This window comes from Oncorhynchus mykiss, chromosome 18, assembly GCF_013265735.2.
Source record: "Oncorhynchus mykiss isolate Arlee chromosome 18, USDA_OmykA_1.1, whole genome shotgun sequence".
NCBI lineage: Eukaryota > Metazoa > Chordata > Actinopteri > Salmoniformes > Salmonidae > Oncorhynchus > Oncorhynchus mykiss.
In genome coordinates, this window is record NC_048582.1 from 40,525,104 (window position 1) to 40,542,209 (window position 17,106).

Below are 17,106 nucleotides of genomic sequence, written 5' to 3' on the forward strand. Positions count from 1 at the left end.
AAACAGTTGCTGCCTCCACTATTCCAGCACCATTTCAACATCAAATCACCTATGCTTAGTCTTATACAGTGACAACTAAAATATGCCAAAAACGAGTCCAATCAATGTAAGCTAAATATGATGTGGTTGTCCATGGTTCTGATTTGTTTGTGCATACATGTAGAAAAAACATGACTCACTCAAGCCAATGCCATGATCCTTTATCTCATGTTGACTAAACGGTCTATCACTGTCATACAGTACACGCTTTTAGTTGGTTGTCTTGCTACCTGGCTAAAAACTTAATTTCATGGGTAACGTTAGCTAGTTAACACTGGCTTACTACATCTAGATACATATTGAACTTCCATCCTCTCAGGCAAGGGGCACAATGTATGGTTGGGTCGGATTCCCCGTTATAATCATTGGCCAGTACAGAGAATCAAGTAAAACCACAAGTCCAAAACCTTATCTCCATCCATGGCTAATTTAGGAAAGAGACAACTTTAGCTAGCTATCAACCATGTGTTCAAATGAAATGTTTCTTATTGTTGAACACGTGATTGATTTTTACGGCATGTCCTTTGAAAGGAAAGCCAAATGACATGTCTACCATTGAAGATTTTCAACGTCACTCAAAATTCTGACGTGCGATTGGGCCGAATCACCTTATAAACCTCTTACTTTTGTCCATCTACGACGGTCTACTCTGTCTTAATAGTAATAATATTATTGGATAGGGCGACTGAAGAATCAATCTAAAAAATCCTTGCTTTGATTGGATCTTGTATTGAAAATGGGCGGGCTTTTTGCGGAAATGTCGTTTCTTGTCTGGATGTCGTCATATGCGAGATGGTTCTGTGGACCGAGTGGATATTATGAAACAAAATAAATACAAAATCTAATGTTTCGCGTAAGAAATTATAATTGTATTTTGTACGTCGATGGACCCAATCGCCAACTGAACATCATTCGCTGTAAATCGAATTCGCGGATTTATATTTTTTAATATAATCGATCGGTGATTGTCTACACTCCCTCTAATTAACAAACGCCTTGTGGCTATGACTACGGATTTACTATCTGATTTGGATAGTCGTTTCTTCGCTGATAACCTTCTAACAAGCGAGGATTGGGGTAAGTGAGAGAGATGATAAATGGTACTGTAATGCATGTTTACCACCTGGGCAGCATGGATGCGTTAGATAGCTAAAATGATCTGCTAGCTAACGCGACTTTAGCTGATAACGAACGCGTGAAATTGACTATGCGTCTTTCATTTCCTAACCTTACCAGGTTGACCCTGACAACAAATTACGAAAAATCATAATGTTAAAGTTGGTTGTAGTTGGGTTTCTTGCGTGGGTGTGTGCGCCAATGTCTAGCTATATGTGCACTGGGCAGCAAACCGGATATGTCACTGTATTAGCACATATAGGAGTGTTAACTTTACTAATAAAAAGCCTTTGGTATTAGTGTGAGAAAAGCTTGTGCTCTGCAAGCTTTCGTTTTCGATAAGATAAAGGCTATCTGAAAAGACCATCGATCCCAAATACCTGAATTTAAAACGTATGTAATATGTTGAATAAACCATAGGCCTCAACCTATCTAAAGACTGAAAACCAAGCTGGCTTTTTGCAACATCTGGGTATCTCGGGCCCTTTTTTAAATCAATAGCATTTGCATCTGACAGATTGGCTTGCTTTCATTGTATGGCACTGTATTTTAGATACAGACCTTACCCTTTTACTGACTCCCTGATCATTGCTTTTATATGCTGAAGTTTGCAGACTTAAGTGTCGTTGTCTGGGGCGGCAGGGTAGCCTAGTGGTTAGAGCATTGGACTAGTAACTGAAAGGTTGCAAGTTCATATTCCCGAGCTCTCAAGGTACTGCCCTGAACAAGGCAGTTAACCCACTGTACCTAGGCCGTCATTGAAAATAAGAATTTGTTCTAAAGTTATTTAAAGGTTTTAAAAAAAATGTCTCACGCAATCTGTAAACTGTGAACTTCCTGTGATCACTGAACTTGATTACATTTTACATTTACTATTTGTGATAGACAGCATTTAACTAGTCAGGCCTGCAGTGTGAATCAAAACTAGTTGTGGAAAACGAAAAGCATTCTTTCAAGAAAAAAAAAACATCCCACGATAATGTAGGCTAGAATTAATTTCAGCCCATAAGTTGTCCCTCTGGTTAATGGGGTCTACTATTATCATGAGTAGCTAACACTTGGCTAATTCAAATTCAACAGTAATGGGGGGAACCATTCTCAGCACTGAGCAGGTTGGTTACCGATCCCTTTGCTTTTGAAGATGGGTCACCTCAGGGCAGAAAACCTCCCATCTCATGTATTTTAAGCCAACTTCCCCTCCATTGCTTAGATTTCACTAAATTTGTAAAGCCGGAAAAACCAAACTGGACTCCTGTGAATTGAAGCTGCTTTGAATGTAAAATGGGTGTAGAAAAGCACCAAACCTCGAGCTCATTTTTAGGTGTGTTTATGATCACAACCATCATTTACTAGTAGATCCCTCTTCTTTATTTAGCTCAAAGGTCAGAGTCGTGTTTCAAGCCCTTGTCAAACCAAATAAGGCACGGGAAACCATGGCGACAAGGGGTCACTGTGGTATAGTGATAAGGCTTTACTTACAACTGCTATAGCAACTGATACTCAAGCAACTTGCATGTCTGTCCATGTGCATAATCATGTTCCTACAGTGCTAACTAATTGGTCTGTCTGTCTCAGATGCCTGTCTGTACCAGTGTGAGAGCATGGAGGAGGGAGAGGACGGAGAGTACACGAGAGGACTGAAATATGAAACATCGGTACGGACAGAGATTTTCTGCTCACAGACCCTGACTGTATTATCTGACCACTGTACTACACATGTTGTATCGCCACAATGAAGTTAATTCAAAACTGTCAATGATTTAGACCTAATTTCCTGTCTACTCAACATGAGGCCTATTCCAGGAATGGGCATTTGAAATGTTTTGACAGTTAGTGCTCTCGCTTTTTGTTGTTGTTGAGTACTCCAATGGGGGGGGGGGGGGGTCTATTTTAGAACACAAGGCCCACACTGGAAATAAATATGTGTGCATTTATCTATATATAAAAACAAGTGTCATTTAAGATTAATTTATTGTAACTTATCTTATATTGTGGAACACAATCTTCAAAAATGGTAATAACCTTAGCGGTGGCACTTGCTTGTTGAAGCCTATGACTGTGTAATGGTGGAGCCTTGTTTTGTTAATTTAGCAGACAAGACACTTTTTTTTATTTCCCAAGCCCTATCACATTCAAGACTCATCATTTCTAGAAAAAAAAATGTCATGTAACTGAATAAAATAGAACTATTTTTCTAAGTGAAATAAGTTACCGATGCACATATCGCGTCTGGAATAGTTATTCTCAGAGTAATCATTTGAAACGGGGCTCAATTTGGCGAGTTGAAAGACAGTTTTCTGAGGGTTACAAACAAATCTGTCATCGATATACAGATGTTCGATTTAGTTTTATTTTGCCTTTTGGAATGTTTCTAAATTAATTAAGAATTCTATGTTGAAAACTGCATGGAGATGAATTACAACCACATCTGTTTAGTGAGTAGGCCTGTTCTTAAGATTCTGAAAATACACTCTTTGTCTTTATCAAACAAATGTTTTGGCATATTTTCAGTGTGGAACTTGTCTATGTTTAGGGGGGGGGGGGGGGGGGGGATAGACGGGACGCAATCATTCCAAACCTGCAGCTCGTCGTTGAAGCACCTATTTCCCTACATCAATCAACTCACAGACGGAACACAATTAGTTTTTAAAACTGTTGTCATTTAGCAAGGAATGTAGCTTGTGTATCCCATCAGTTAGATATGTTTTTATAGGCATTTGTTTCTGTAGGCCTAACGGGAGCTTGCGTGCGCTCTTAGCACGCGCGTGTAGAGGGAGTGGACGGAACACAGTTTAGTGAGTGAGACACAGAAGGGAAGATTAATTCAAGGAGAAGAACTGATGCTTGGCTTGGCTTCTTTTTTTTTGTTGTGTCCCACAAAATGCACATGTAGAAATGGAACAGGAGAGTCAAAGCAAATTAACGTTGTCTTCAAGACAACAAATTAAATATGTAAAATCGGGACAAACGTTTTCTTGCTCATTCGGGCAGCCACATAGCACGTTCCACAAACTAGTTTGACTGTCAACCAAAGTGATCTTTAGTCGGGTTAAAGAGAGACTTTTGACATCCGTTTGAGGACTCGATTACTCATGTCCATCCCTATTCCAATCTACATCACCTACAGGTAGCCTAGTGGTTAGAGCGTTGGGCCAGTAACTGAAAGGTTGCTGGGTTGAATCCCCGAGCTGACAAGGTAAAAACAAAAATCTGTCGTTCTGCCCCTGAGCAAGGCGGACCATTCCCTGATCTGTTCCCCGGTAGGGTGTCATTGTAAATGAACAATTTGTCCTTAACTGACTTGCCTAGTAAAATAAAATACAGTGTGCAATAGTGCGGCAATCTGCTCATTCTTCCTTTATCAAAATAAAATAACATTTTATTGGTCACATACACATATTTAGCAGATGTCAATACTTGTGTTCCTAGCTCCAACATTGCTGTAGTATCCAACAATTCACAACAATACACAGGAATCTAAAGGTAAAGAATGGAATTAAGAATATATAAATATTAGGATGAGCAATGCTGGAATGGCATTGACTAAAATACAGTAGAATACAATACAATATATACAGTTGAAGTCGGAAGTTTACATACACTTAGGTTGGAGTCATTAAAACTCGTTTTTCAACCACTCCACAAATGTTTTGTTAACAAACTATAGTTTTGGCAAGGCGGTTAGGACATCTACTTTGTGCATGACACAAGTCATTTTCCCAACAATTGTTTACAGACAGATTATAACACTTATAATTCACTGTATCACAATTCCAGTGGGTCAGAAGTTTACATACACTAAGATGACTGTGCCTTTAAACAGCTTGGAAAATTCCAGAAAATGTCATGGCTTTAGAAGCTTCTGATATGCTAATTGACATCATTTGAGTCAATTGGAGGTGTACCTGTGGATGTATTTCAAGACCTACCTCCAAACTCAGTGCCTCTTTGCTTGACATCATGGGAAAATCAAAATAAATCAGCCAAGACCTCAGAAAAACAATTGTAGACCTCCACAAGTCTGGTTCATTCTTGGGAGCAATTTCCAAACGCTTGAAGGTACCACGTTCATCTGTACAAACAATAGCACGAAAGTATAAACACCATGGGACCACGCAGCCATCATAACGCTCAGGAAGGAGATGCGTTCTGTCTCCTAGAGATGTACGTACTTTGGTGCGAAAAGTGCAAATCAATCCCAGAACAACAGCAAAGGCCCTTGTGAAGATGCTGGAGGAAACGGGTAGAAAAGTATCTATATCCACAGTAAAACGAGTCCTAAAGTGGCATAACCTGAAAGGCCGCTCAGCAAGGAAGAAGCCACTGCTCCAAAATCGCCATAAAAAAGCCAGACTGCGGTTTGCAACTGCACGTGGGAACAAAGATCATACTTTGGAGAAATGTCCTCAGGTCTGATGAAACAAAAATAGAACTGTTTGGCCATAATGACAATCGTTATGTTTGGAGGAAAAAGGGGGAGGCTTGCAAGCCGAAGAACACCATCCCAACCGTGAAGCACGGGGGTGGCAGCATCATGTTGTGGGGGTGCTTTGCTGCAGGAGGGACTGGTGCACTTCACAAAATAGATGGCTTCATGAGGGAGGAAAATTATGTGGATATATTGAAGCAACATCTCAAGACATCAGTTTAAAGCTTGGTTGGAAATGGGTTTTCCAAATGGACAATGACCCCAAGCATACTTCCAAAGTTGTGGCAAAATGGCTTAAGGACAACAAAGTCAAGGTATTTGAGTGACCTCTAATCCTATGGAATATTTGTGGGCAGAACTGAAAAAGCGTATGCGAGCAAGGAGGCCTACAAACCTGACTCAGTTGCACCAGCTCTGTCAGGAGGAATGGGCCAAAATTCACCCAACTTATTGTGGGAAGCTTATGGAAGGCTACCCAAAACATTTGACCCAAGTTAAACAATTTAAAGGCAATGCTACCAAATACTAATTGAGTGTATGTTAACCTCTGACCCACTGGGAATGTGATGAAAGAAATCAAATCTGAAATAAATCTCTCTCTACTATTATTCTGACATTTCACATTCTTAAAATAAAGTGGTGTTCCTAACTGACCTAAGACAGGGAATTTTTACTAGGATTAAATGTCAGGAATTGTGAAACTGAGTTTAAGTGTATTTGGCTAAGGTGTATGTTTACTTCCGACTTCAACTGTACATATGAAATGAGTAAAGCGTTATGTAAACATTATTAAAGTGACCAGTGATTCCATGTCTATGTATATGGGGCAGCAGCCTCTAAGGTGCAGGGTTGAGTAACCTGGTGGTAGTCGGCTAGTGCTGGCAGTATCAGTATAAACCAGGCAGTGTTACACACTACCTAGCAGTCGTGAGAGTTCAGTGTGTGATGCCAAAGTTAAGGTAACTTGAGTGAGCCTGAGACGGGCCGGCCGATAATGGGGCTGCTTTCCCTGTTGGGGCAACCAATGGCGCACCCCCTGCCGACCTACTGACTAATCCAGACGATGGCCTAATTCTGCCCTCCGCTTCCTCTCTCTCCTCGCAGTTTGACAACGATCTCGTGCTGACCCTTGATCCCGACAATCCCACGTCGCCATGGAGACACCTGGACGACAACCTTCTCACAGGTGCAGAGATTAATAAAGTGTGGCAGGAAGGAGAGATTTTCCTTTTTAACAGTATTCGTTGTGGTAGTAGACATGTTATTACTACTATAGAAGGCCAATGAAGTAAAATAGCAACGTCACTTCAGTTTATCAGTAAAGTGTCATTGTAGCGCAGCGTCGGTTGTGGTGTACTTTTAAAACCTTTCTCCCTGCCGCTCTCTCTCTGCTCTGCCTTCCTCGCACTCTCTTAAGGGGACATTCCCGTACTGAAAGATGAAATGACGATAACGCAGCCTTTGCCAGTGGACATGTGTAAGTCCCTCTTTGGCTATTGTGTATGTGTTTGTCTTATGGTTGAATGTGAATTATTCACGGTGTCCTTTTTGTATCATTTGTGTGTGCTGTTCCAGTGTTCCGGGTGAAGGCGGAGCCTCCCTCCCCTGCCTCCTCGCTGGCCTCCGACTGCTCCCTGACCTCACTCCCAGACTCACAGGTCAGTCCAGACAGATCAGCTTCCACATCGCACTACGATATTGATGCATCACAGTTTAGAGACTCTGAGATGCAATGTACACAAAGTGCACATACAGTGCCTTGCGAAAGTATTCGGCCCCCTTGAACTTTGCGACCTTTTGCCACATTTCAGGCTTCAAACATAAAGATATAAAACTGTATTTTTTTGTGAAGAATCAACAACAAGTGGGACACAATCATGAAGTGGAACGACATTTATTGGATATTTCAAACTTTTTTAACAAATCAAAAACTGAAAAATTGGGCGTGCAAAATTATTCAGCCCCTTTACTTTCAGTGCAGCAAACTCTCTCCAGAAGTTCAGTGAGGATCTCTGAATGATCCAATGTTGACCTAAATGACTAATGAGGATAAATACAATCCACCTGTGTGTAATCAAGTCTCCGTATAAATGCACCTGCACTGTGATAGTCTCAGAGGTCCGTTAAAAGCGCAGAGAGCATCATGAAGAACAAGGAACACACCGGGCAGGTCCGAGATACTGTTGTGAAGAAGTTTAAAGCCGGATTTGGATACAAAAAGATTTCCCAAGCTTTAAACATCCCAAGGAGCACTGTGCAAGCGATAATATTGAAATGGAAGGAGTATCAGACCACTGCAAATCTACCAAGACCTGGCCGTCCCTCTAAACTTTCAGCTCATACAAGGAGAAGACTGATCAGAGAAGCAGCCAAGAGGCCCATGATCACTCTGGATGAACTGCAGAGATCTACAGCTGAGGTGGGAGACTCTGTCCATAGGACAACAATCAGTCGTATATTGCACAAATCTGGCCTTTATGGAAGAGTGGCAAGAAGAAAGCCATTTCTTAAAGATATCCATAAAAAGTGTTGTTTAAAGTTTGCCACAAGCCACCTGGGAGACACACCAAACATGTGGAAGAAGGTGCTCTGGTCAGATGAAACCAAAATTGAACTTTTTGGCAACAATGCAAAACGTTATGTTTGGCGTAAAAGCAACACAGCTGAACACACCATCCCCACTGTCAAACATGGTGGTGGCAGCATCATGGTTTGGGCCTGCTTTTCTTCAGCAGGGACAGGGAAGATGGTTAAAATTGATGGGAAGATGGATGGAGCCAAATACAGGACCATTCTGGAAGAAAACCTGATGGAGTCTGCAAAAGACCTGAGACTGGGATGGAGATTTGTCTTCCAACAAGATAATGATCCAAAACATAAAGCAACATCTACAATGGAATGGTTCAAAAATAAACATATCCAGGTGTTAGAATGGCCAAGTCAAAGTCCAGACCTGAATCCAATCGAGAATCTGTGGAAAGAACTGAAAACTGCTGTTCACAAATGCTCTCCATCCAACCTCACTGAGCTCGAGCTGTTTTGCAAGGAGGAATGGGAAAAAATTCAGTCTCTCGATGTGCAAAACTGATAGACATACCCCAAGCGACTTACAGCTGTAATCGCAGCAAAAGGTGGCGCTACAAAGTATTAACTTAAGGGGGCTGAATAATTTTGCACGCCCAATTTTTCAGTTTTTGATTTGTTAAATTTTTTTGAAATATCCAATAAATGTCGTTCCACTTCATGATTGTGTCCCACTTGTTGTTGATTCTTCACAAAAAAATACAGTTTTATATCTTTATGTTTGAAGCCTGAAATGTGGCAAAAGGTCGCAAAGTTCAAGGGGGCCGAATACTTTTGCAAGGCACTGTATTCAGTGACACAGAGCCTCGTCCGAGTATTTCAGAAGTAACCAAAGTGTGAAGCCTGTTTTTAACATTTCTTGCACATCTCTCTTTCTACCATTCAGATCCCAGTGAAAGGAGAGAACCCGCCCACGCCTCCTTATATGTTTGGAGATGTGCTGGCACCACCACTTGACACATGTGAAGTCACGGTGGCCTCTGCACAACTGGCCCGACCACAGTCCAAACTGCCGCCTCAGCAACACCAAACATCAACCCACAATGGCATGGACACACAGGCCACAGGTACTCGTTTCTACAGTGACGTTCAGCTATTTTATGTGTTGCACAGGAAAGACTTCAGCCACGAGAGTACGCTTAATTTTTAATATTATGTGCTTTGGGTGCAAATGCCCTTGACTTTGTTCTTGGCAGACATTTTATAGTGCATGTCATGTTCTCTCTCTCCCTCCAGTCCACCCCACTGCGGCCACGATCAAAGCCAGTACCATCCTGAGCAGTAAGCCTCTCATCCAACCCAGGCCTGTGTGTGTAGCGGCTCTCTCCGTCCACCAGGCTCCCAGTCCAGCCAAGGCCCTCATACTGCACAGCCTGCCTAGCAGGGACCAGAGCAGGCCTGGTGAGTCCTGGGACCAGACTGACCATTTTTCACACATGACCTTATTCCAGGCTTACCGTTTGGTGAATCGCCGAGGTTAATTAAAGGGGAGCGTTGAATTCCAAGTTATTTTATGTATCTCTGTGGGCGTGCATGCTCAAATCGCCACAATACCTATGTCTATTTCTGTGATTTGTTGATTAGAAATGTATTTTATTACTGGTATTTGGGTGTCTAAGAGACCATGGCATAATATGTTACGTAATAGCTGAGTGATGTCACCTTCTTTTCCCTCTCTTAGTGGTGCTTTCCCAGTCAGTCTGTCTGGGGTCTGCGCCAGCCATCGTCAAAATGGAGCCTGTCTCCCCCACCATGCCTCACTGCCATAGCCCCACGGCCCCATTCCCCAGCAAACCCATAGTCCCGGCGTCCTCTCTGCCAGGGAGCAACTGCAACGGCATGGATGTGAGTGTCTGTCAGTCGCATGTCAATCAGTCAGTGAGTAGTTCTCTTTCACGCTCTACTTCAACCGTTGCCTTACCCCGGGTTTCACTGTCAGATCACACGCCCAGTTCTGCCGTGATTAACTGTCATGCGTTCTCCCCATCCGACCGGGTCTCAGATGAAGGTGATGAAGAGGCAGCAGCGGATGATCAAGAACCGGGAGTCGGCGTGCCAGTCACGCAAGAAGAAGAAGGAGTACCTGCAGAACCTGGAGGGCCAGCTGAGGGAGGTGCAGCAGGAGAACGAGCACCTCCGCAGGGAGAACCAGGCCCTGAGGGAGAGGCTTGCCGGGAAAGAGGTACAGGAGGGGTGGAGAGAGGAGTGGGAGGGAAGACGGTACAGGGGAAGGGAGAAAGGAGAGGTAGTGGCGGAGGTACAGGAGGAGAATGAAGGGGAGGGATTAGGAGAGAGGAGTGGGAGGGAAGACGGTACAGGGGAAGGGAGGAAGGAGAGGTAGTGGCGGAGGTACAGGAGGAGAATGAAGGGGAGGGGTAGGAGAGAGGAGGGGGAGGGAAGACGGTACAGGGGAAGGGAGAAAGGAGAGCTAGTGGCGGAGGTACAGGAGGAGAATGAAGGGGAGGGGTAGGAGAGAGGGGAAGGAGGGAAGATGGTACAGGGGAAGGGAGAAAGGAGAGGTGGAGGTACAGGAGGAGAATGAAGGGGAGGGGTAGGAGAGGGGGGAAGGAGGGAAGATGGTACAGGGGAAGGGAGAAAGGAGAGGTGGAGGTACAGGAGGAGAATGAAGGGGAGGGGTAGGAGAGAGGGGAAGGAGGGAAGACGGTACAGGGTGAAGGGAGGAAGGAGAGGTAGTGGCGGAGGTACAGGAGGAGAATGAAGGGGAGGGGTAGGAGAGAGGGGAGGGAGGGTGGCAGGGGAGCTGGAAAGCCAGGAAACCTCCCTTAAGCAAATGTGTTCGGTGATTACATTGCTGAGGCAGAGATGGATTTCCCTAATGAACCGGATGGACTGCTTTCAATTGAATCTTTCTAAATGAAAGTCTTAAGAATGTGGTTAAGATTTGACTGTTCAAGCAACAACTCGGAATACCTTCAAAGAGGACATGTTGATACATGCGTGTTTACTAGGGCCGGGACAATTCCAGTGTCGAAGTAGGTTCAAATGAAAGCACGAAGCAGACCAAACTCTTTTGGTTCCTTAAAAACCTGCTGTATGTAAAATATTGTGTTCTATAGTTTGGAAAATAAATACATTTGACTCTGGAGGACAACATAATTGTTTCCAACATCAGGTCTCTCTTTCCTAAAGTTAAATCCCCTTCGTGTTATGTTTCCTTGCCACAATACTGAGTCTCGCGATACTGGTATCGTCCCGGCCCCAGTGTTTACACTGCTCTAAATCCTCTCTCTGTTCCAGGGCAGTGAATCTGGTAACAACAAGAGGGCCGTCTGCGTCATGGCAGTGCTACTGTTCATGACCTTCAGTTTCGGCCCTGTCAGGTAAAAGTCACTGTTCATAGTCACTGCCATTCAATGAAGTGTTATCAATTGGCAAATTGCCCCCCCCCCCCCCCTTCAAAAAATTCCTGTTTTTAAAAAGTATTGTACATAACTGCATGATTAGTTGATTTTGACTACATTTTTTCCTCCAGTATCACAGACAGGAAGCTGGAGACGGGGTTACAGGAAGAGGTGGTCCCTCACACAGGAAGACATCTCCTGGAGTTTGAGACGGCTCGGGAACATAGCAGAGTGGAGGAAAGGATAGATCCTGAGGAGGAAGGAGGAGAGGATGGGTGGAAGGGAGGAGAGGTGGAGAGGGAATCCACCGATTCATACCAGTTTAGGTTGGTAATAAAGTCCAACTCATTGTTAACTCTGCATATCCACGATGGTGAGCCTGTTCATTATGACCTTGCTGCCCATGTGGTTCTGATTGATGAGGCTTCGCAAACATGGTTCCGTCAAGTAGAACGTCATTGGAGAACAAGACCGTGTTTGAGCTGGACATAGAAATATGTAACGGGCAGTGGTGGAAAATGTATTAAATTGTCATACTTGAGTAAAAGTACATTTACCTTAATAGAAAATGACTCAAGTAAAAGTGAGTCACACAGTAAAATACTATTTAAGTAAAAGTCTAATTGTATTTGTTTTTAAATATACTTAAGTGTCAAAAGTATAAATCATTTCCAATTCCTTATATTAAGCAAACCAGACGGCACCATTGTATTACATTCTTTACGAATAGCCAGGGGCCACTCGGACATCATTTACAAACGAAGCATTTGTGTTTAGTGAGTCAGATCAGAGGCAGTAGGGGTGACCTGCGATGTTCTCTGTTTAGTGAGTCTGCCAGATCAGAGGCAGTAGGGGTGACCTGCGATGTTCTCTGTTTAGTGAGTCTGCCAGATCAGAGGCAGTAGGGGTGACCTGCGATGTTCTCTGTTTAGTGAGTCAGATCAGAGGCAGTAGGGGTGACCTGCGATGTTCTCTGTTTAGTGAGTCTGCCAGATCAGAGGCAGTAGGGGTGACCTGCGAGGTTCTCTGTTTAGTGAGTCTGCCAGATCAGAGGCAATAGAGATGACCTGCGATGTTCTCTGTTTAGTGAGTCTGCCAGATCAGAGGCAATAGAGATGACCTGCGATGTTCTCTGTTTAGTGAGTCTGCCAGATCAGAGGCAATAGAGATGACCTGCGATGTTCTCTGTTTAGTGAGTCTGCCAGATCAGAGGCAATAGAGATGACCTGCGATGTTCTCTGTTTAGTGAGTCTGCCAGATCAGAGGCAGTAGAGATGACCAGAGATGTTCTCTTGATAAGTGCTTGAATTGGACCCTTTTCCTGTCAAAATGTAACGTGTACTAACGTGGGTGCGAGGTAAAATGTATGGAGTAAAAATGACATTATTTTCTTTAGGAATGTAGTGAAGTAACTAACTGCTAACAGGCTGTCATGAAATGACGTCCACGTGTAACTTGCCTGTACGATGTTTACTTCATGTTTACAGCTCTTTAAGGACTTTTGCACTTTGAAATCACTATGGTTTTACATATAATATTATTTTGTAGAACGGTTAGGCTTTCAGAAGGATGTTTCTATCTGTGTTACATGTTTTGTCTGTTTTCAGGAACCTGAGTGACGTGTTCAGCGACGTGAAGGACCTGGTCCTGCAGGACATCGACCGCTATTTCACCTCCAATGACTGCAGGCAGTTCAACCGCTCCGAGTCCCTCAGGTCAGCAGCGCTGCTATGGCGTCCGGGAATCTCTCTCTGCCATGTCTCTCACCACATTATGCAAATATGATATTGAGTTACAACATCGACAGTGCACCTGCGCTCTCACAGGCCTGTCACTGTATCCATGTTCAAAAGAGCCAGTGTGTGTGTGTATGTATGTGTATATATATGTGTGTGTGTGTGTGTGTGTGTGTGTGTGTGTGTGTGTGTGTGTATGTATGTGTATATATATATATGTGTGTGTGTGTGATATATATATATATATATATATGTATGTATGTATGTATGTATGTATGTGTATATTATATATTATATATATATTATATGTACTCCCCTTGACTTCTACGACTGACTGCTTCACTTTCTCACTCAGGCTGGCAGATGAGCTGAGAGGATGGGTCCACAGGCACCAGATCGACAGGAAGAAGTCTGGAGGGAAGCCGAAGATAGTGAAAAAAGCTAAAATAGCGCAGGTGCGGTTTCATCTAGTTTCTTAGTATTTCTGCACCGGATCATATTTTTTTGTTGTCGTTGCATTTCACATTCCCACGCGAGTACACATGATCCCTCTGGCGTGTTAAACGACCTAGTTGGTGTTGATGTGTGTTGTTTGGGTACACGTCAGTTGTTTCCCTTCCCTTTTCTACAGAAAGCGCAGCTTAGGAAGACCAACATCTCCAGATATCTTCCCATCCAGACCCATCGTTCCATTGACAGGTAACCGTGGTCGACCACATTTCCCAGTAACCAACAGTGGTGTTCATCCGTCAAAGTGATTTGTTGACTTGCATGTTCACTTGTACAATACTAAACCAAGTATGGTATTTGTATCAACTGAGGGAGGAGGGGGGAAAAAACCAGCTGCTATTGGTATTTGTAGTCTTGGTCTAACCCGAACTATTTGTCTCTCACAGTCAGATACAAGTGTTCCCTGCTGGTCCAGAGATCAGCTACAGTGACTTCATGGACGCCATCGACCGGCGTGAGGACACCTTCTACGTGGTCTCCTTCAGACGGGTAAGACGGAACAGCAGCGCCAAACCTCTAGGGAAGTGACAACCGAGTGTGAATGAAACGGACAGGGGGTGCCATTCACATAATGCACGACGTATGTCTGACGTTCATGAGCCTACGTTCTCTCTCTCTCTCTCTCTCCGTAGGATCACCTGCTGTTGCCAGCCATCAGCCACAACAAAACCACACGGCCCAAAATGTCCCTGGTGATGCCGGCTATGTCCGTCAACGGTGAGTTTTCTTTTCTTGATATCTTGACGGAACTATCGGCCGTTTAGAATTGTGCCAAAATATAGCCCCGTTGCACTGCTGTACGCTGTTTTAAACACTTTTTGAACAACGGAGATCTTAAATGTCGAGTACATTTTTGGGGTGAATGAAAGAGGCATATTACGTCAAATTGTCGACACTTACTAATTAGCTCCAGGGGCGCTGTACTATCATGGCTGACCCTGTAAAACGAACACATTTCACTGCACCTAGTGTATGGGATAAAATAAATGTTGGGGGGGTTGTTGTTAGCCTCTGTATCTGTCTGTTGTACTCTTTCCTCTCCTTGTCAGTATGTCTTTTTTTACATTGCACTCTTTCGTTCTCTCTCCCTCCCACAGAGAGTTTATATAACAAATCCCAGGGCTATGAGATGATGATGCAGGTGGATTGTGAGGTCATGGACACCCGGATCATCCCCATCAAAGCCTCCGCTGTTCCCCCGTCGCTCCGCGACCCCCCTCCCGCTCCCCCCGCCCACCATCACCACAGCAACCACACCTCCCTCCGAGGCCGCCACCATCCCCACACCGGTGGAGCGGCGTCTCCACGGCAACCCTTACCTGCCAGCAGACAGGAGGCCGAGTATTACATCGGCCAGGGGGGCGGGGTTTGAGGTTAGTGAAGGTGAACAAATGAGTGGGGGATTGGAGGAGAAAGGAGAGGGTAATGGGAGATTGAATAAGTGAAGTGAGATGGAGAGGAGGACTTAATAAGGGAGAGTAGGAGGGTTGTAGGAGGCAGATCTGTCAGGGAATAATGGAGGACATCTGTACTAATTGAAACAAATGATTAACAATGAAGTTACGGTGCCACAATGTTGAAACGTTGTCCTAGCAACTCAAAGCAAATGTGTTTTATTCTACTGAAGACTCTGTATATTAATAGACCAATGAGTAATAACCATTTCACAAACCTGATCTGTTCAATATAGAAAAAGTTTTTTTTTAAAAAGGTTTACCAATGGCTCCTAACTAAATCATTTCTTAATATATACTTTTTGAAAAACTGCCCAAACATAGACCTAGCAGTTCACTGCACTTAGACACAGCGCAGAATTAATCACTGAAATATATGCAGCTAATGTTAGTGGACTGCTCGTGGTTTCATTTGAGGACCATTTTTTTTTGTGTGTGTGACGGTTCCGTTTTGTATATTCTGTGTTTATCGCTCTCCATTGAAATTCCATTCAGAGGGCTCCTGCAGAAAATTCAGGTCAGATGCTAGTCAGCTTAGATTTAGTTTTTTTTGTTTGTTTCTTTTATTATGTCAAATGTGTTTGGATTTGAATGAGAATTATTTAACTTGTGTGTTTATTGGTTGTAAATATCAATGGTAGCTTTTGAGATGTTGTTTTTTTTCTTTCTTTCAAATTCATAGCTATATTTTGCTCTGTCCTCCTTAACCTCATTATCTTATGGGCACAAACCCTTCCGTTCCTATACTCCAGAAGTTAACACATGGATCGGCCTAAATATATTTGCTTTGAATGCAGACGACCACCTTGATCATACAGCGTGTTGTGTGTTTGTATATACTTGTCATTTTTTTTTATCACTTGCACAAAGTCTTGCAACATCGAGCTTGATCCACTGTATCTCCATGTAATTAGTGCAGAAAAAAAAATATATAGGCTGTGTTAACATCTGAATACATTCTCAATGTCATCAGCAATATAGCGACGTTAAATTACTGACACCTTATTCAGAATCATCCAGGTACTCTGTAATTCTAGAATTGATCGTGTTTCTTATACACGGTTTATGTAATGTAATTCTGTAAGCATCGTTTTCAGTTGTATTTGTTGTTGTTTTTTACACCCCCCCCCCCGCTCAACTTGAGTCTTCTGTCCAAAAGTGGTTTCTGAATCATTTTCATTAGTTGCAAACTCTGTCTGTGAACTCTCGCTATGTTTTTGTCTGTCATGCTCTGCCTGAGGAACTGCACACACTTCTTCAGCAAGTGTTTTTGTTCGAGATAATGCCGTTTTACGGGAATACCACCCATTGTTTTTCATTTTTATATAAAAAATAGAATTATTCTTATCAAAAGAAATGAAATATTAAAAAAATACAATTTTATATGAAGCTGTACAAGTTATGTTAGGGGGTGTTGAGGTCTCTTTGTTTTTTGTAGTTTTCCCATTTCAGAACCCACTTTAGCCTCGGAACCCACTTTAGCCAATGGGAATACAGGAACACAATGCTACTAGTGATATGGTAAGGTGTTGGATCCAAGACATTCCCTTTTGCATGTACATGTCAATGCACTCTCTCACACAAACACACTGCACATTATATGTACACATACACACGGCAAACACTTTAAGCATGAAAATTGGTGGTTGTAATGGTAGCGATGTACATATGGTCAATGCCTCCTTTTTTTTCTTAAATGAATTTCTAACTTTAAAAATGATCTTTCTCTGATTATACGAGAGGTTTGAACTGCTGCCTTTTTTTGTTTGTAGAAAATGAACATTGAATTTTATAAATAAAGCGATTTTTTTATTTAATTTTTTTTTAAGTCAGTTTCATTTCTCTCGCACATACCAAAAAAGCATAACTTGAACATA

The 17,106-nt window shown here is 42.9% G+C and overlaps 1 protein-coding gene across 2 annotated transcripts; it reads left to right on the forward strand.

Annotated features, from left to right (window-relative positions):
* Window positions 1-781: 781 nt before the first annotated feature.
* On the forward strand, window positions 782-17,046 carry LOC110496240 (cyclic AMP-dependent transcription factor ATF-6 beta). 2 transcript variants are annotated; one of them, XM_036952808.1, is made up of 17 exons: window positions 782-1,116; window positions 2,731-2,810; window positions 6,689-6,770; window positions 7,002-7,061; window positions 7,160-7,242; window positions 9,054-9,234; window positions 9,404-9,568; window positions 9,849-10,045; window positions 10,170-10,349; window positions 11,426-11,508; window positions 11,661-11,855; window positions 13,137-13,244; window positions 13,621-13,720; window positions 13,897-13,964; window positions 14,162-14,264; window positions 14,408-14,492; window positions 14,873-17,046. In XM_036952808.1, exons 1-17 carry the CDS (start codon window positions 1,044-1,046, stop codon window positions 15,145-15,147), a joined length of 2,118 nt encoding a protein of 705 aa, XP_036808703.1. In that variant the 5' UTR covers window positions 782-1,043; the 3' UTR covers window positions 15,148-17,046. The 2 variants fall into 2 exon arrangements, with proteins under 2 accessions (XP_036808703.1, XP_036808704.1); XM_036952809.1 differs by having other exon boundaries at window positions 783-1,116; window positions 9,849-10,012.
* Window positions 17,047-17,106: the final 60 nt, after the last annotated feature.